At 39.5% G+C, this 21,207-nt stretch overlaps 1 protein-coding gene across 1 annotated transcript in view; it reads left to right on the top strand.

Moving 5' to 3' along the window:
- Positions 1 to 21,207, top strand: part of COL4A1 (collagen, type IV, alpha 1) — a 175,798-nt gene that overhangs the window by 64,306 nt on the left and 90,285 nt on the right. Inside the window, exon 2 of the mRNA XM_006901562.1 lies at positions 9,179 to 9,238. Within this exon, the coding sequence (XP_006901624.1) occupies positions 9,179 to 9,238 (60 nt within the window). The remainder of the gene's footprint in view (positions 1 to 9,178; positions 9,239 to 21,207) is intronic.

Here is a 21,207-nt window from a genome sequence, read left to right as displayed (position 1 = left end):
ACCATCCACTGTGTTTTTGGACTTCTGGTTGTATTCTGTATTAGCCTTCACCTGAGCTCTTGTAATTAAGCTCCTAATGAGTGCCTGTCACCAACTCTCCTTCTTCTGTTTTCATCCCATACATTTACCCCAAGGTCTCTTTCTCATATAGTACATTTTGATTGGTTTTAAAAAAATTAGAGGCTCTCTGTCTTTGGTCGTTTCCCTCCAAACACCTATTTTACACACAAATGCTGCAAACACACTTGCAATTTTTTTCTATCTTTGCATTTGCTTTTTCCTGTATAGCAGAGCCACCTAAGCCTCCCAGCTCCCTGGTTCCCTCCTTCTTTACTCTGCACAACTGTGGCTTACTCTTGGAGATTCCTAGGTTGCACAGGGTTCAGGGCTCCCTCCTCTGGTGCGTCTATAGAACTTATTTCCTTTCTTCTGTAGCTTGCCAATTGTACTATCATTTCTCTCTCTCTTATGTATCCCACTAGTACGTTTTCTTTGTATTCTTAGCATGAAGGGTGGTGTCTGGCCTTTACCAGGTGCACCATAAATTATAAGTGAGCCTGTGACCTGGGCATGTAAGTGAAATATGAATGAATGAATGGCACAGAACCCTCCCATGACTGCTTGCACTTTTTGCCAACTCACACCAGTTGCGGGCATTGTGCCTGGCAGGAAACCATCTCATGCTAGACTTGGGAATTCAGACTTAAACAGTGATGGCAGATGTTTGAATGGCAGTGGCAAGAAGCAGGCCAGCAGGCAGAGGCTGCATTAGGAATAAAATAATCAGACTTGGCCGGAGAAATAGTAAAGACTGATTTGTATATAGCAGCTATAGAGAGAGAAAAGATGAAAGGGGAAAAGACAAGAATAGCTCTGTATACTTTACTACAATAAAGGGTTTGTAAATTTTTCCAAGTTGGAAGACTTAGTTCAACATTTTTTCATGCTGGGCTGGGCTGAATTTGCTCTTTTAAAACTAGCATATGGAAAAAAGAAAATCTATGCATGTGGGCATATGCAGAGCCTTTTTTTAGAAGGGGTGTCACTGTAGGAGAAAGGAGAAAAGGAAATTGTGGAAGGAAGAACAAAGGAGAGAGGTGATGGCTTCAAAGAGAAGAATTTAGAGAGCCTGGAGATAGTAGTCTAAGCGTGATGAATATACTGAGGTAATATTTCTCCTCCAAAATGAGGAAATTCTGGTTTTAGCTTGAGACGAAGTATCTCTGTGAAGTATAAACATTTTGTCTAGGACATTCAGATGCTCTGAGAGAACATTTTGGGGAAAATGACCCGGAGGGAGGACACCTGATATTGGAGAACTAACTGAATTCAACTCCAAGACATTTGAGCAACGAGGTAGTGAGTCAGCAACCAAACTGGGAAGAGGACCAACCCTTGTGATTCTCCTGTGTTCATATCTCTAGACAACGTACCCACCCATGCATCCCAGCGGACACACACTGAGCCCACCAACTCATTTCACACACAGCCATCCAATGAACTATGGTCACATGATCACTAGTCATAGTCACATCTGTTTGCAGCTGGATGAAGACCAGTGACTTGGGACTGTATTTTATTATCATTCTCTCCAGGCCATTCTATCCCTGGAGCAGGAACATCTAATGTCCACCCCCGTTTAGTAGGAGAACAGCAAGAAAATAAATGAACATGAGTCAAGAAAAATCTTAGGAGGAAGGAAAACAAGAATAGAGTTGCAATCACATGTCGATACTAAAGGAAGCCAACAAACGCCCTCATTTCCTCTATGTTTATTATTTGTTTGGGAACCTCACACAGGCCCTGAAATTCAGAGCTTAATGAGAAACAGAGAAGTTCATGTATCTCACATGCACAAATCCTAGGCATATTACAACAGAAACAGACTGAGAGATGCTTCATATTGAGTTCAATTTCTCAGATTTTTCATGCTAATTGTTCTTGCCAAGAATGTATCAACACTTAACAGTTGTTTACACATTAGACAAGAAATATATTGCAAGTCTAAAACCAATATGAATAGTCAGTTTCTATGTTTTCCACTAGTAAATGGAATATAATTATTTTATTTAACTCAGTTCCCCTTTCTGTGTAATTAATGTTGGTGAATTCTTTTTTGCAACTTTGCATTTTACCTATTTTACTTGCTCTTGTCAAGACAAAGAGATGATGACAAAAAAAGAGAAAATAATTGTAGATGAAAACACATTGATTGTGAACTCATTGAGAATAAAAGAGTAAAGAACTCACCTACCTCTAACACTGAACATGCTTCTGGAAAGGAGATTATGTGTACTCTTTTTGAATGATAAATTTTACTGAAGTTTAACATACATCCAGGAAAGTACCAATAGCATAAGGGTGCATATAGCTCAATGCTTTTTTTTAAATATGTAGAAGACGTGATGAATTTGCGTGTCATTCTTGCATAGAGGCCATCCTAATCTTCTCTGTATCATTCCAATTTTAGTATATGTGCTGCAGGAGTGAGCACAGCTCAGTGTATTTTTCAGAGAGTGAAAGAAAGCATCTATGAAATCAGAAGTCAGGCTATGAAACAGGAGATGACTGGAGTGCTAAGGCTCCCTTTCAGCCTTTCCCCTTCCCTCATCCTCTGCCCAACTTCATTGTGTTTAGTTTTGAACCGCACATAGACGATGACACCCAGTTTGTTTTCTTTTGTATCCGACTTCAGTTTGCTCAATATTTTGTTTGTGTGAGTCATCCTTGTTGGGGTTGGTTCATTCTCAGGGTTCTATAGCATGATACTTTCGGAATAGATCCCATTATTTAATCCATCCTCTTGTTTTCATTTTGGGAGCTACTGGAAAGATGGAGGGTCATTGAACTAGAGGAAGACCCCTAGTGAGATGGATTGACAGAGTGACTGCAGCAGTGGGCTCAAGTGTCAGAGATGGTGAGGATGGCATGGGATAGGACTTGGCTCATGTCTCTTGATCACAGGGTCGATAAGATTTGTACTGAACTCAGTGTCACTCAACAACAACAACAACAACATGTATGGTGCTGCTCTGTGCATGTTCTTGAACATGTCTTTTGATGTATATCCTTGTGCATGTCTGCGGGATATTGATCCAGGAGTGGAATTGCTGAGAAAGAGCATGTGACATGCTCAGTTTCCTTAGCCACTGCTGAATAGCTTTCTGAAGTGACTGATCCCTCCAGGAACATGTGTGAACACAGGTACTTCGACTTTCATTTCTACACACTTCTCGTTCTGACCAAGTTGCCCTACATACATTTTTTGTCTCAACCTATTTATTTAGTTGAGTAGATAATTATTCAAATGATTCCCTCAACCAGGAAGAAAATAGGGATAACAATATCACCATGAAACTATTTTGACATTTTGCACAGCATAGGGAATGTGAAAAGGAATTTGAAAGATAAGCAGTTTAGACTTGGCAAGTCTCCATGTTTCCCTATTTGGTGGGATGTGAAACACATAAAAATTGCTATAGTGGTGATGCTGGAAGTCTCTCTCTCATTGGAAATCAGTGGGGAAAAAATTAGAAAATTAATATCTTCCTTCTGGCTCATTCCAAATATGCCTGTGTCGAAGAGAAATACCACAGTTAACAAATTTGCATGACATTCCATCCTTATAAACTTTCTACCCGCTGCCCTCACACACACACACCCCAGCAGCTGGTGTTCTTTTGTTTAAGTGAAAAGGCACTGTCTAAACAGAATTAGGGAACCTTTTTCTTTCTGCCCATTCCCCCCATGGAGTTCACTTTAGTGTTGAAAGGAGCTCCCTGTTGTTACATAGATCAGAAAAGGGGAAGATAGTCATTATTTCATGTTAACATCATTGATCTCCTTTCTTTGACATTAATATTTAATATCATATGTGTTTTTATATTTTTAGATATTAACAGACTTCATTACAGTTAGGTTCAACTGTGATTATCTTCAAAAGGAGCATGAGAGAAATTTGATTAATACTAATTGTTTGGATATGCAAAGGGAAACAAAATTAATTTACAGATTCCAATGGAATATACAAGATAATTGAGTTCTTTTCAAATTTTCTGTTGCCCTTTTAAGTTGATCCCCTCAATTGAAGTTGTGTGTGCATGTGTAGTGGCCAGACACCATTGGAAATGGATGTGTGTTTTAAAAAGTGTTTGTATGTTTCAAGCACAATTAATTCAGTCCACTTTCTGTTAGATGAGGGATCTTTGGTGACCTGGTTTGTAGGGACTTGGACTGATGCTTTCTAGTGGTTCAGATGCACCAGTGGCTCCACTGGAGAAAAGTGGACAATCTCCTTTTGTGCAATTTACAGCCTCAGAAACCCAGGGGATGGGGTGGGGAGGCTCAGTTATGGGTCACTTCTGGCTTGATGGCAATGAGTTTGAGTTTTTAAGTTCTGTTCGAAAGAAACGTATACTCTAGAGGTCCGTTGTTCAGCTCTGTGGTCTACTGGGAAGCAGTGATAAGGATTTTAAAGATGGAGTTGCTATTTATAAAGTTTTATTACAGTGTCTGTGTTCTTGTTGTAAGGTGCTGGTGAGTTGACTGTGATCTCATGAGCAGTGGATCTACACCTTGCCCAATCCTGCGCCATCATCTTGATCTCTGCCATCTTTGAACTCATTGTTTCAGTCACAAGAGATTGTCCATCCTTTTCCTGTGGAGCAGCTGGTGAATTTGAACCATTTGCCATTGGGATTGCAGTGCAACCTCTTACCCTGAGGCCACCAGAGCTCCTATTACATACAGTGTTTGGGATATAAATGATGATTTTCACCCCTGAGAGCTTGCTAGGGATTCTTCTCTCAGTCTGATTTGCCTAAATTACTGTCTAAAAAAGATGGAGACTCACGGCTTTCTATCCTTTAGGATCTTCCAGTCACATTCCTCCTCTTCTGCATGAAGACTGTCTTGATGACTGATTTTCATCAGTTGGGACCTTTTGGGTTGAGTATGTACCTCAGGGGAAAAGAGTTCAGTCACTGCTCTGAGGGCTTTTACTAATTGACTTAGTTCTTTGGTGAGTAGAGGGACAGAGAAGATAGTGTATTGCACAAAATGTTCAAGGTCTTCCCACTTTAGAATCTGAAACAGATGGGATGGCAGCTGGTTGAGGGAGCTCAATATATTCCAGACTTCTGGAAGAGTAAACAGCCCTCATATACTCCTCAGATGTGTAGCCAATAGGGAGCTGGTTGATTCTACTATAAGTCTGTGCATATATTTAGATTTCTCAGAGAGATCCAGATGCAAAATGAAGTTCCTCAGGAAATCATAAATCTGTGATGTAGCCTCACACGTGTTAGGCTACCAATGAATATATGCATCTAAGTAACATATACAGGTCATTTGCCCCATTCAGCTAATAAAACTCTCCATGGAGGGTTGAGATTTACACTGTTGAAGGCTTTTCTTTTTCTTTTAGCTGTTTCACAATCATGTATCACAGTGGATAGAAATGGATGGTTGGGGCTCCATTGAGATTCCTCTTTAAAATATGCTCTTGAATCACAATTAAAATACCTCTGCATGTTGGAAGTATGGTGGTGTGGTTTGTAATGTGTTGCAGGGCTAGCCCAAGACCATGCATCTCCAGGGACTTGAGTCCATCAGCGGCTCCCTAGGTCCAAATCAGAACCGACTTCAAGTGCAGTGAGTCTGAGGCTCTGTTGAAGGGAGGAAAGAGAATCAAACAAACACAGCACTTATAAAGGATCAGAAAAAGTGGGTTTTTATTTAACACTCTTTTTGTTATCTAAAAATCAGTCTTCTCTTTTATTTTTGTTTTAACAAACCACTTACATGAGATACTGTTTTTTTGTTAGTTGCCTCAAATTGGATCTGACTCATAGATATCTTCTTTGTAACAGAACAAAATGTTCCCTGGTCCTGAACTATCTTCCAGCACTGTATTCAACAATATTCTGTTGAGATTTGTGAGGTTTTCATTGGATGAGCTTCATAAGCAGATTGTCAGACTTTTCTTCCATGTCTGTCCGAGTCTGAAGTTGGTCGACCATGGGTGACCCTGCTGGAGTTTGAAAACCTGGTATCATACCTTCCTTTATCACCACAGCAGCATGCAAACCAACACAGTATGAGAAAATGAGATGGAGGGGGTCATACTCATGGCCGTGAATTTGATTACAGCTCACAGCATCCTATGGGAGAGAGTGGAGCTGTCCCTTTCAGAGTTCCAAGGCTGTACAACTTTATGGAATCAGGCTCCCTCATATCTCTCCAGCTGAGGTTTTTTTTTAATTTGACCTTTCAGCTACCAGCCCACTGATTAATCCAAGGTGCCACTAGACTTTCTGCATAGCAAATTATGCTGTTCAGGCGGGGATCTGTAAAGACAGGATAATGGTGGGCATAGTTCAATGATGATCAGTTTTATAAAACATAATGTATGGGAATGATTGTATGAAACACAATGTATGCAAACTTTGTAAGCAAACCAATATAAAAGAAAAAGAAATAAAACAAACTCTGGACATAAAAATGCCTATACTTACCAAAAAGATAATTTAATATCCTCTATGGACATGGATAATAGTGGAGCCTTGGAGAAGCTCCAGTTACTGCAGGGGCTGCCCTACTAATCTGGAGTGGTCACGCTATCTGCTGTTCCTGATGTTCCATTTTTAGAATATTTTCGACAGTGCTGTTATGCAATAATAAGTGATGAATTAATGGAATGTCATTTGCTATTTGCAAGTTCTTTTTTTTTTTATTTGCAAGTTCTTATTGAGGCTAATGAAATGGACAACAGTAACACCTACAATAAAAAGTATTTAGATGTCTCTGACTATATTTCATTAATTCTCCATAGATGTTCTGAAAGTAGTGTCACTCTTAACTGATAGTGTGTCATCATTTAATGAATAATATACTGTAATCATGTATTATTGTTGCTGTGTGTTGACAAGTAGGAACCTAACCATAGCTTTTCCCCCAGTGGGCTTTCAGAGGCAGTAAATCACACGGAAGGAGAAATCCCCATCCTTGTTTGAACTGTATGCCTTTGAGATTGCAGCACAACTTCTTACCATTAGGCCGCCAGAGCTCTAGGAGTTTTAGAACTGATAAAATTTCATGTCAGCAATACAGTCTTGACCAGACTCTGTACTAGACTGTAGACTTGCTTCAAAAGGACGCAGACTATATGGAGGAAACCTCTAAGGAAGAGCTGTTAGACACAAGGTGGGTACCACAATATAGGCACATATAGTCAGCATCTTAACAGAACCTAATTAATCCTCACCTGGAGATTAGATACTGTTGTTGTTGTTGTTATGTGTCGATGAGTCGCTTGCGACTCATGGCGACCCTATGTACAGCAGCCCTAAACTCTGTTCTGTCCTGTGCCAATCGCACTGTCTCTCACACTCCCATCCCGATTACCCCAGTCACTGAATCAATCCGCCTCATAGATTAGATGAGAAATGTTAATATTGAGTTCTATCTTAAAGTCTATCAATACTTGTATTTGTGTATTTTGGATGAACCTTTTGGAACATAGTTTAAAGGTTTTCGTTCTCATCCCTTTGGATGACTCTGAATTGTTTGTTGGTCACCAAAACCCAGTTTATGAAAGAAAATTGTACACATGGTTTGGTTTAAAATGTTAGGAGGTTATAGGAGTATACGCTGAAAATTGCTTATACTGTGAGTCAGGGAAAGACACAGATCTGTAGTCGTTGGTGTCTGTTTGGCCTGTTTTCAAGTGTCCCCATTTCCAAAATATAAAATTAATAACAGCTTACTGTCTTGGAGGCACTTGTTCAGATTTAACTTTATAAAATAAGTATCTCCAGATGTAGTTGTTTAATGTAGAAAATCACCATGGCGATAGAACTAAGAGTTAGATTTATAGTTAAAAATAAAAACTTCACATGATCTCCACACACCCACTCCTCACTTTTCGACCTAGTTAGGTTCCAAAGACCAAGTCATTATGCAAAAGCTGGTGTTATTTTAAGATGATGACCATATTAGATCTCAAAATGGAGGATGAATACAGCATTACATAACTTTCAAACAAAATTGTTACATAAAGGTTGACACATAATTTTAACCATCATAGCCAACCTTACTCTTGCCTCACACTTCAGTGTTTATATGGCCATGTTGTTAGTGTACAAAATAGTTTTGTAGTAAAGTTCTAGTGTTGGAGAAGAGTACTGAATATACCATGGACTGCGAGGAGGACAAAAGGTTTGTCTTAGAGAGGGTGAAACCAGGCTGCTCTTGGAGGCAAGATTTTGGAAGCTTTGCCTGACAAACTTGAGATATGTTTCAAGGAGGGATCATTCCTTGGAGAGAGACATCATGCTTGAAAGGGTGGAGGGACAGTGCAAGAAAGGAAGACCCTTAGTGAGATGGATTAACTCAGTGAGTGGGGAAATGAGGGTAGGTGTATCGAGACAATGAGGCTGGCTCAAGATAGAGCAGGGTTCAGAGCTGTTCTATATAGGGTTGCTATGAGTTGCAAGCAACTCAATGGCATATAACAGGTTGGTTTTCCCCCCACCGTTGTAAATGTGGAATGTCATAAATTGGCCAATGAATTAAGAGGAGGTATACTATTACACTAGCTTTGGTGGTGTTGTCTACAGTGAATTGTAGTGCTTATTCAAAGGCTGAGCATCTCAGGTGATTAGAATCCACCAGTGGGTCCTTGGGGAAAAGATGGATAGTCTCTCATCATTATGATTTACAGCCTCAGTAATCTGAAGGAGGGCTACTGTGAGTCAGAATGAACTGGATTGGATGCCAGTGTGTGAGTGAGTGAGTGAGTGAGGTATACTATTAATGAAAAAGCTCCAAACCTAAAACTCATTGCTACCATGTCAGAACTCATAGGGAGACTCTCCATTGCATTTTCAGAGGTTGTAAATCCCACATGAGGAGATTGCCCATCTGTCAGCATGATTGTATTTTCAATAAATTATGAATACTTAAAGTTGAATTTATGGATAAATGATACCTGACACTTAAAAATAGAACCCCTAAATAAAGCTTACTAACTAAATTTTCACATCATTTTTGAGATTACCCTCATAATAACTAATAATTATCTCTTCAGTAGGCAAAGATGCTGAAATAATTGTGACTCAAAGCTTGACCATCATTTGGAAAGAATCTCCTATTTAAACATCTCTTCTCTTATTTCCAGGGAGATTGCGGTGGCTCTGGCTGTGGAAAATGTGACTGTCATGGAGTAAAAGGACAAAAGGTGAGTAGCCAAGACGATGAATAATTATTGTTTCTGAATAATAATTAGACACTAATAATAATAAGTGAATGGACTAAAATTTATGAGTTTGAATAACTAGGATGTCAGTAATCCATTTTAAGACACTATATAGTTATTTTACTGTTTTTCCCAGAGCAATAAAAAAGAAACAAAATCAGGCTTAAAATTATTTCTGAGGACTCTCATAAGACATTTATGAAGACTGACTTGACTATATTCCCTAAAGACTGTAATCATTAGTAGTAATTGATGTAGAAAATAGAATTTGGTTTTATTTTACTGGGTTTTTTGTTTTTTTTTTAACTTTAGAATAAACACATACGTTGTCAAAAATATGGGAGTCAATAGCATTTTTAAAAATTGATGAGAACAAAATTGAGGATTATTTCTTTAAAACAAAAAAAGTTTCTATTGAACTTGAATACTTTCCATTCAAGTTAGTATTTCCTAGACTGTTTTTATCCCTGACCCTCACTATACACCTAAAAACTTAACCAAAAATCCATCCATCAAAATTCAACAGCGTAGATTTAGCCAGCTATTATTGCCTTCCAAATATTTTAGCCTGATTTGTCTGTAATTTTATGACTCATACTCATAGACTTGAATCATTTTCATTCAAAGTTGGCTAAAAATCTTCAAGGAAGACAAGAAGGCATATGATTTGTGAGGCAATATCGTAAAACTGATCCAGGAAGGTCAGGATCTTTTAAACATTTCCATCTCATAATTACCCAGTGGGGAAATCCTTGCTGTGAATTAGACATTCATGTGGGGCAAGATCTGTGTTTATTTTGAGACGAAAAAAGCTCTGGTATGTGAAGGCTGAGGTGAGGTTAAAACCATTAGATTCTTGCTACTCTCTTTCATGCCAGTCATCTAAGCTAAACCATGAAGTGTGAACTGGCCAGTGACCCAGTTGTAATTAAGATGGGAGACTTAGAATTCTGTTCTACGTCTTGATAAGCTTCATGTAGAGATCATACCAGGAGAACCAAGTGTCTCAAGTTGATTTTGACTCATGACAGTTCCCTGTTTGTTAGGTAGGTACAGTATAGGATTTAGTAGGGTTAGTTACCATAGGGGTTGTTTTTGGCTGTAATCTTAACAGAAGCGGATTATTTGACCTTTTTCCCCTGCCAGTAATGAGTGGGTTGGAACCAACTCATAGCTGGCCCTCCTGGGGATTTTCTGAGTCAGTAAATCACATGAGAGGAACAGCTGATGAATTGAACAGCCTGCCCCTGGGATTGCAGCACAGCTTCTTACGACTAGGCCACCAGAGCTTTCTTTAAAGTTAGTCGTCAAGCACAAACCATTTCCACCTCTTAGAGATCTTACTAAGAGAGGGAAACTCAGGCCCTACATAATTCAGGCCCTGCGTGATTTCTCTTGGCCTGATCTTAACTGCCTCACAAACTAATCTTTCCCATTACTCATTTTTAAATTTTTATTTTATTTTATATTTTACAAAACCCTAAAAGTTTAAAATGTGACACAGACAAGCTGTAGAGCAAACTGTTCTGTTTTTAAAAATATTGAATAGATTCAGAGGGGCCCTCCCTTTATCTATGGAGATAACTACTTAATATCATGTCAGTTCAATAAAAAAATAGAAAGATCTACATTTTTCTTACCTTGCTATTGTGTGTTGTCGAGTCAGCACCAACTCATAGTTAACCCTCCAGCAGGTTTTCAGAAGCAGTAACTCTCCATGGAAAGAGATTGCCCATTCGTTTCCTGCAGAGCAGCTGGTGGATTTGAACCACATGCCTTTGGGATTGCAGCACAGCTCTTATCACACAAATAACATCCATGTGCACAGCATTGACGCATTTTGAAAGGGTAAAGAGGTCCTTCCTTTTACTCAAAGAGAGAATATTAAACTCCCATTCATTGTTTCAGAAGTAATGTGAAACTAACCAGGTTAACGATGTGAAACACATAGATTTTAACTTCAGATAGGGTTTCTGATCTGGTTCAATTTTCTCATCCCAACGCTACATAACAAAGACATTGTTTCTTGCCTGGCATATCAGTAAGAGATTTGTCTTCCTTTACTGCCAGCACTTCCCACCCCTAGTCAAAATAGTCAGATCTTAGAAATACTCAGTGATTAGCAATGCAAAAGAAATAGTTTGTAGTCACAGAATCGAAAGGTGATAATTGAATCACCAGATGAATTTTCGAATCCACTAGCTGCTCTGTGGGAGACTGATGGACTCTTCCCATGTGATTTATTGCCTCTCAAAAGCCATTGGAAGGTCTGCTGTGGGTCGTTTCTGACTCAAAGATACAGGGCAACAACAAGTGAAGGTGCGCAGTTATGATATTCTCAAAATAGCTCCATTCTCAAGTTGTTTCTTTATATGCCATTGAGTTGCTTGCAACGCATAACAACTCTATGTACAGTAGCTCTGAACCCTGCCCTGTCCTGAGCCAGTCTCACTAACTCCAACACACCTAATCCCATTGCCCCAGTTACCATATCAGTCCATCTCATCTGGGGTCTTCCTGTCCTGCATTGTCCCTTTACTCTTCCAAGCATAATGTCCTTCTCCAAGAACTCGTCCCTCCTAGTCACATGCCCAAAATATGTGAGCTTCAGAGTCCTTGCATTCAAGGAGAAAATTGGTTTCACCCTGTCCAAGACAGATCTATTTGTTCTCCTGGCAGTCCATGGTTCTAACTCCAGCACCATAACTCAGAGGCATCAAGAGTAAAGTTAATTACTTGACAAGGACAGAGTGCCACGCCTCAACAATATGGAAATCATTGTTCCTGACACATGATTTTCCCCTGCACTTTTAAATTTTTTTAGAAGCACTTTAACTTCCTGGGTATTTAGAATCCTCCAGTAAGTTTGGTGGAAACCAAAATCTATTTAGTAGAAATTTTAAAAGCTCTTTTTGGCTATGTGCTATTTCCTAAGAGCTTTGGTGCCTTGTGGTAAGAAGTTGCACTGCCAGCCCTTAGGCTTCTACCAGCTGCTCCACGGGAGAGAAATGAATAATCTCCTTGTGATTTACTGCTTCTGATAACCCGGTGGAGTTGATTCAGTTTCTAGTACATCTCCAACTGTATCCCATGGAGATAGGATTAATTGATAAAATTCCTCACCGTCTACAGCTGTGAAATAATTAATACAAATGCTAGGCATTTTATTCTGAGTTCAGTAGGAAAATTCACACTGTTGCTGCCTTTCAGAGACTCTTCTTTGAATCATTTACTTCCACACTTCCTGGGTGACTGCTCAGCTCTTCAGATGTTTTCTCTTAGGTAATTAATTTGGCTTTGCGCACAATGGTTTTGTGTTCCTCCTCAGACCTCAACAGTGTGGGAATGTTAGCTGCTTAAATTGATTAGAGTTTAGAGAGCTTATCTTCTCAGAAATACATTTTAAGCTCTTCTTTTGCTTGATAACCTGATTTTCTCAACTAATTAAGAGAGTGGAAAAGGCAAGACATTCCCAGGAGTTACTGCTGTATGACTGGAAATTAATAATTTATGTGTTGCTAAAGAGTTTACACAAGACACCTTTCAAGTATTTTAGTTATGGACACCCATGTTCTTCCTAAATTATGATATTCTGTGATTGTGAAAATGTTCTAATAAAGAAAGAAAATAAAAGCAGAATCAGATTTTAGAGTAGAGAATCAAGACACATTAAATAAATGACAAGAGGAGAGGAAATGATCAAGTTCAAGGAGAAACAACAGAGAAAGAAAATGCTCCAGTTGTTCTGAGAAAAGAGTGGCCTCTGTGTCCTCTCGAACAACAGCAACAGAAACAAACAGTGACCTCAAACACATTGCCATTGAGTCAGACCCCATTCATAGGTTGGCCTGGCAGTTGGCTTTTAGAGGCTGTAAATCAATGGGAGGAGATGGTTTGTCTTTCTTCCTTGGAACAGCTGATGGACTTGAACGTCCTGTCTTCAGGCTAGCAGCACATCTTCTTATCCATGTGACCACCAGAGTATCTTCTCTGGCTGAGAAGCATGCAGGAAAGCTTCTTGGATAAATTAGTATCTAGACATATTAGGGAGCGCCTGGTGGCTGAGGGGTAAGGAGCTGTACTGCAAACCACAGTCTTGGAAGCATAAAGAATGTTAGTGAACTTGAATTACAGTATTTCTTTTTCACATTTAAAAAAAAATTTATTATTTTTTTGTGTGTACCATCAAATCAGATCTGACTGGCACCGGAGGAGATTGTCGTTCCTTCTCCAGCAGAGCATCTGGTAGATTGAAACCACGCACCTCTGGGATTGCAGTGCAGCTTCTTGCCACTAGGCCACCCTATCTCATATTTTCTTAGAATACTTGTAAAGCCACCCATAATCCAGATGCTTGCCAAAGATGTGGCGAAGAAGAACATTATGTTGTTTTTATTAGTGAGACTGTCTGTAAATCAGAGCCCCTTTCTATACATTGGTCTTCTCAGGAATAATGTATAGTGTCAGCAGATAGCATAGCCCCTGATTGCTTTCAAAGTGGAGACCTTTGAAATTGAAGCTGCTGTCTTTTTATCTATTATGCTTACCTTATCTGATCTGAAAGGATTGGACAAGACTGTGGCCGATCTGGAAGTGATTCAATATTTTTGGCCCTGGAAATCTGGGAAGAATTTAATGTTGTTTTATGTGCTAAGTTTGTACAGGATACCGTTTGTTTCTTATTCTATAATGGTGAAGAGTTGTACTGCCAATCCAAAGGTATAAGGTTCAAACCAACTAGCTTCTTCAGGGAAGAAAGATGGACCATCTCTTTCATGCAAATTACAGCCTCTGAAAACCTGCTAGACAGTCAGCTCTATAGTTTTTACAACTTGACAGCACATAACAATATATTTGACACAAACACCAGAGACCCCCATATCAGAACTCCTTATAAACAAACCCTTCTCTCAATGTCAAATAATTTCTTCTGTTCCCATACCACGGATAGAAAGGGGATTAATAATCCATTGAGTGTCTACTTTGGCTCAGGCATGATGCTGGCTACATTTATACTTTATGAAGTTTAACTCTCATGAAAAAAAAGTCTGTAAAGGAGATACTACTGTATCTGGTTTATAGTTTAAGGAACTTAGCTGGGGTTTCTCAACCTTAACACTGTTGATGTTTTCAAATAGGAACCCTGGTGGTACAGCAAATAAACACTTGCCTTCCAAGCAGATGGTCAGCATTTCAAGCTCATCTGCTGCTCAAAGGGAGAATGATGTGCCAATATGATTCTGTAAAGATTCAAAGTCTTCAAAATTCTGGAGGAACAATATAGTCTGAGAGCAGTCCTGCTCTGTTCTGTAGGGCTGATGTGAGTCACTCAAGAACAGTGGTTTAGCGTTACCTACTAGGAGGGCTGTGCTTTGTACTGTAGGATGTTTAACAACATCTCTGACTTGTGCTCACTACATGCCAATAGTAGATCCCCAACAATTGTGACAACCACAATGTATCCTGGTATATCCCTGGGTAGGGCACAGTTTCTCTAGGCTGAGAGCATATTGAAGTAGTCCAATCTCTTGCAGCTGATAGAAGCAAGTGGCAGCACTGATGAGAGCAGTAGTCAGTTCCCATTCTCCAAGCTCCTGAGATCCCGATCTGAGAGATCAGGACAAATAACCATTTGAGAAGTCCTGAGCAAGGGTCTACTGCTCTCCAACTGCTCCTGTGATACACAGTCTTCCAGTGGCCACCTGCCAAGGAAAGCAACCCTTTCCGAAGGCTTTCTCTAAATTGGTAATGATGGAAAGGTTTGCTGGAGGACCAGAAAGAAAGGAATCTATTCCTCTGGGGCCTTGGGCAGACCTCCCAGTTCCTGTTTTAGAGAGGAGAGTCAATTTGGGCCTTGAGTCTGGCTAACAAAATAAACCACAGGGAGCCACCTTGATTTTGATGCCGAATGGGCCAGACAGGTCATCTGCCCAGGTTTGAGGCTCACTTTCCCATCTGAGACATGTTCAGGGAAGCCCAACCCAGAATAGCAAGCATTCCATTCCATGGAAGGAATGTTTATTCCATACATTATTAGGAGTAGGAAAAAAAAAACACACAACCCTGTAGGGGAAGGTATTTTCAAGTAAGGATTTTTGAGGCCTGTGTCAAGACATGCAAGATGATAAATATCTTCTCTATATAAAATGAAATATAATTGTTTTAAATATTAGCATAATTAGCATCCCACCCCCTCATCTTATCTCCACTCTTCCTTTCGGAAGTCCTGTTATATATTCCTATCCTACAGAGAATTTACAGCTCTGGTTAAAAGTGATCTTTGTTACTTGTTGGCATGCCTTCTTGCTTTCCCCCCCAAAAAAAATTAGGGTTATTTCTTATGTATTCTAGATGGCATGAGAAGACTGCAGCCCTCAGCCTCTTCTACATCTGAAAAGTTTTGGGCTTTTTAAAACACAATGACTCTTTTCAGTTTGGTACTTAGAATTATTTTTAGATTTCCCCTGTCATCCATCAATCAACATTTATTGTTCATTTGTTATGTTGCCAGATACTTTTAGAAATACAAAACCAGGTATTTTTAGTATCTTGCTTTCAAGACATGGTTGTTGTTGTTGTTGTTGTTATGTGCCGTCGAGTCGTTTGCGACTCATAGCGACCCTATGCACAACAGCCCTAAACCCTGCTCTGTCCTGTGCCAACCGCACTGCCTCTGACACACCCATCCCGATTACCCCAGTCACCGAATCAATCCATGTCATAGAGGGTCTTCCCCTCCTGCGCCGTCCCTCCACCCTCCCAAGCATGATGTCCCTCTCCAAGGAATCTTAATCTCATCATAACTAAATACATTGAGTTTCCCAGTCTTTCCAGTTAGATGTGCCATTTCACACTGCTTGCTCTTCCACCAGCTGCTATTGCTAGAGACATGGTAATACAGCATCTGCTGTATTAAGAGTGTGCTCCATGGCCCAGTTCTAAATAGGCAGTCTGGACCTTGGAGTCCACTAGCCGCTGTGACACTTTCAGTTCTCAAATAAAAGCTTGAAGACTAAAGAAATTGACTGGATCCACCCAGAGACACAAGCACTCCCAGGACTTTAATGAGAGTTTAGAATGTTTTTAGAATCATACCAAGAATGTTGGGTAGCCTGTTTGTAGCTCTTGGATGCTTTGGAAAAATAAAACTGAGATGTATTTACTTGGGAGGTCTGTCTGGAATTATCTAATTTCTAGTCAACATTGTGATTTTATCCTTAATTTCCAGACTCATTATTCTTACAATGTAAGGAAAGAGCCATCCCTCCCTTCACTCATTGTTCAGGCTCGGAATATTTTGTTTTGGTAACTGCTTTCCCGAATATGTATATATTTACAAATATTGTACAATTCATTTCTCTGCACTAGCCAACTTTCTTTGTCCTAGAAATTGTTTGGTGGTGGTGGTGTTAGGCACTGTTCAGTTGACATAATAACCCTTTGTACAATAGATCTACACCTCACCTGATCCTGCATCCCACTCACAATCTCTGCTGTGCTTAAGCCCATTGTAGAAATCAAGAGTCATGTCACTCCCTCTCACTGAAGGTCTTCCTCTTCTTCTCTGACCCTCTACTTTTCTAAGCACGATGTCTTTTTTCTAAGGAATTGGCCCTCTTTATTACATGTCCAAAGTATGTGAGATAAGATCTCACCATCCCCACCTCTAAAGAGCAGTGGTAGCATGTATCTTGTTGCATTGCTGACCAAAAGAGCAAGCATCTTCAGATGTTCAAATCTACCAGCAATTTCGTAGAGGAATGGTGAGTGGTCTTCCTCCATTAATATTTACAACGTGAGAAACCCAAGAGAAACAGAATTAATGCCATGACAGCACATGAGATGTTTACTAAGGGACTTTACCTTTCCATGGATTTCCACACCTCGAGCTGTCTCAGATCCTTTAGGTGCTGGTAGAGTTGACCTGCAATTTTGATCATGTGCCTCTTCGCTTCCTACTGAGTTGGCTGTGTAGGTTACTAAATACTCTCTTCCTTTTCCATGTTTTGTCTGGTGTCGTATAATGCCAAGATTCTTTCCAGATGTCCCCTATTTCCCATTTCCACATACTGCACATGAATCATCATTTGGCAGGAAAATCGTGAGAATCAGTATGGGTTTTCACATTCACCTACTTTTAACTTTTTGGTACTTATCTCTGTTGATAGTGCTTTGAAATCAAAGCAATGTAAAAAAAAAAACACACCACAAAACAAAGCCAGAATCCAGAATAAAACATCAGTAATATACCTACAGGTAAGTCACTATAAAATGAATCCATGCTAAGGGAATTTATCTTATTCTGTCCACAAGACTCACCCAGAGATTTATTTCCATTAAATAAAGTTTCTCCTTTCATTGTATGCCTCTGAGGCTTAACGGTTCAACTTGAAATATATTATAATCATAAAATAGATCTACAGTTTTTGATTTGTTACTGTATTTGGAATTTATACTCTTACAATGCAGCTTTAAAAATAGAGTGGGTAGATTTTTGTTCCCTTGTTTAGGAGTAGCAGCAAATGCAATCTCTTGAATGGACTATCTCATCTTGTGATTTTTTTAGAACTGAGAACACTGTCGTCGATGATGTCAAGGACTAGCAGTTCTTGTCGTGACTATTTATGGAAAAAGAATAATTTTTTTTTGTAAACATAATCCTGACAAAACACTGGATGTCAGAAAAGGATCGGGTTTTGCCTTTTTTTTTTAAAGGAGCAAAATGAGACTGTAGGTCTTATTTCATGATCAAAGAGTTAACATAAAACAAACCTTGACAAATGAAAATTATGCAGTTGGATTTTCTTCCTAGTTTGTTGGTATAATAGCATGAGCTTTCAAAATAAGTTTCCAGACAGCACGTAATGATGCTAGATAATTATGTAGTATGGGTGTGGAGAACTTCACCCTCAAAAATGATATTAACAGAACCTTCATCCTTGTGAAGTGGTCCAGCACAATGTGCAATTAAACAAAGGAAGGATTAGTCAGAGTTAATGAGCAAACCAGATGACTGAGGGGAAGTGGTGCCCCTTTGTTTACTTTTCCCCTTTGGCAAACCCATCCAAAATGTAAAGGAATACATGGACATCATATCTATTTGTGGATTAACTCCTGTTCACTGGTTATCCACAAAATTCTGTAAAAGTATAGTGCTAATCAGGCCCTAAATTCAATGGACTGTGTATTTCTTATAAAAGATTCTGACATAAGAAGATAACAGCAATTCTTGGATAATATCTAAAATGCTGCAATGAAATCAGGCTTGATTTAATCAGGCTTGCCTCTGTTAGGATTTGGCTTATTAGCATAAAATCTTGCCAGGAGTCATGTTTAAAGATCAGCCTACAAATGGGTGAAAGATGCTTTTGGTAATGAATGATAGAAATTAATTTCTCATGCATTCTTTGTTAAGTCTTAAGAATTTATCCAAAGATTTTTAAGTGACAGTTCCATAGTAGCATATTAGAATGTTAGAATACTGATTCTAGGAAAGAAATCCATGATCTTGAGTTTATCTGAATAGATTTTATGTGTCTGTAATATCTGAAGAACTAAATGCTTCTTTTTCAAATGGTTTTCTCCACAAAATTGATCAGGGAATTAGAGTTCTCTATAAATCATGTTGTTAGGTGCCTGTGACTTTCCCAGACCCTACGTAACAGATGCGAACCCTCCCGGTCTCCACTGTGTAATCCCAGTGTCGCAGTTCCTGGGTTATTCTTTCTCCTTGAGTCTTCCTCTTGTACTCTGACCCTCCACCTTTCCAAATTTGGTACCTTTCCTCGAGCTTAGCCCCTCCTGACAACATACCCAAAGTTACGAGATGAAATTTTCTCATTCTGGCCCCTACAAAACACTCTGACTGGACTTCTTCTAAGATAGAGTTACTCATTCTTTTGACAGTCCTTGATATATTCAGTACTATTCAGCAGCACCATAACTCAAAGGCATCAGGTCTTCTGGGTTTGGGAGGGATCAAAGAAAATGAGCCAGAATTTATCGCTAGCAAGCCCCTTGAATTTAGTCAGCATAGTGTTTAGATCACAGGTCTAATGGTGCTTCTACAAAACTTTTACACAGACTAAGAAGCGGTTGTCTGAACAGAACAAGGAACACTGTATGGTTTAAAATCAGGAAAGGTGTGTGTCAGAGTTATATTTCTTCTGCATATCCATTCAGTCTGTATGCTGAGCAAATTATTGAAGAAGCCAGGCTATATGAAGAATAGGGCATTAGGATTTGAGGAAGACTTACCAACAGCCTGCATTATAGAGATGACAAAACCTTGTTTGCATCAAGTGAAGAAGACTCAAAACACTTAGCGCAGAAGGTCAATGACTAACTACAGCCTTAAATGAGTTATACCTCAACGTCAAGCAAATAAAAACCCTCACCAGTCGACTAATAGGTAGCATTATAATAGATGGAGAAATGATTGAACTCAGTGGTTTGATTTTATTTGGATCCACAATCAACACTCACGGTAGCAGCAGTTGAGAAATCAAAAGATGTGTTGCATTGGGGAAATCTGTCATCTAAGATCTCTCCAAAGTTCTAAAGAGCAAGGATATCAGTTTAAAGACTAAGGTACCTGCTCCAAGGCATGCTCTTTTCAATTGCTCCCGATGCATCTTTAAGCTGGACAATCAATAAAGAAGACCAAAGAAGAATTGATGTCTTTGGATTGTGGTGTTGGCTATTTATAGTCAATAGTTAACTATTGACTGCTGAAAGAACAAAGAAATCTGTCTTGAAGAAAGTACAACCAGAGTGCTCCTTAGAGGCAAGGATAATGACATCTCATCTCATCTCATCTCATCTCATCTAGTTTGGGCTTATTTATAGGAGGAATCAGTCCTTGGAGAGTGGCATCAAGCTAGGAAAAGTGGAGGATCAGAGGACAGGACGACCCTCAGCAAGATAGACTGTCCCAATGGACTTGAACGTGACAGGGACCATGAGGATAGTGCAGGTTAGAGCAAGGTTCAGAGCTGTCCAGAGGGTCAGTGTGTTAGAGTCAACTGGAAGCACCTAACAACGATGGCCTTCAGGTGCTGTCACCTGAGCTGTACTTCAGAACTTCATTTCTGTGTTTTTCATCGTGTTTACCTCTGATTTTTCATGGAAAATTTGATACTCTAAGAAATTGCTATTGTCCTTTCTTACTCTCCAGTCTTCTTCACAGAGATGCTTAAAGTTCACATTTTAAGCAAATGTGAAATTACTTGGCAAAAAGCAGGGTGTGTGCCTTTCTCGAAACTCTTGAGAGGTTTTATTTTCTTATACTTCACCATTTCTCTCTGAGCTGGTCAATGTTTTCTGGGTGAGGATGGGAGGTACACAGTTAAATCTTGTTCCCGACTAATGTCTCCTAAACAAGTAAGTGGGGGATGATGTATACACACACAAATATTTTAAGTCAAGCCTTTTATGCTGTTCATAGTATTTAATAAACATTGCTTCATAAATCCTGCTGGCCTGTCTGTGAGGTGGGTGGTAAGTATTATTTTATGCCTCTTCCAGATAAGGAGTTGGAACACAGCAAGGTTTGGTGTCTTGCTCCAAATTCAAATATAGTATTGGTCAAGATGAGGGCCCCCTGCTGAATGCCTTTCCTGACCACACGCACTGAGCACCAGAACAGACTGGAGCGGGTCATTATGCCTAAATCTGACTTAGTAAAGATTTGCAGGGTGTCTCTCCTCCCTCGGGCTCAGCATTTTGCCTACAGATATGAGACACTCTGTTCTTTGCAAGATACAAAGATTAGACATCTAGCTAAAAATCGCTTGCCTGCCGGAGTAGACATAATATGTGGCTGGGGGTGGGAGTGGGTCACTTCCAGCAGAATTAAATACTAGCATTCCAAAATGTGTTTTGGAAGCATAAAATAAAGCAACACTGCTGTGTGTGTGTGTGTGTGTGTGTGTGTGTGTGTGTGTGTGTGT

Source organism: Elephantulus edwardii, unplaced genomic scaffold, assembly GCF_000299155.1.
Source record: "Elephantulus edwardii isolate Elephantulus edwardi_28Jun2011 unplaced genomic scaffold, EleEdw1.0 scaffold00332, whole genome shotgun sequence".
Classification (NCBI taxonomy): domain Eukaryota; kingdom Metazoa; phylum Chordata; class Mammalia; order Macroscelidea; family Macroscelididae; genus Elephantulus; species Elephantulus edwardii.
The sequence above is the reverse complement of the archived record's forward strand: the minus strand, read 5'-3'. Positions and strand labels throughout refer to the sequence as shown.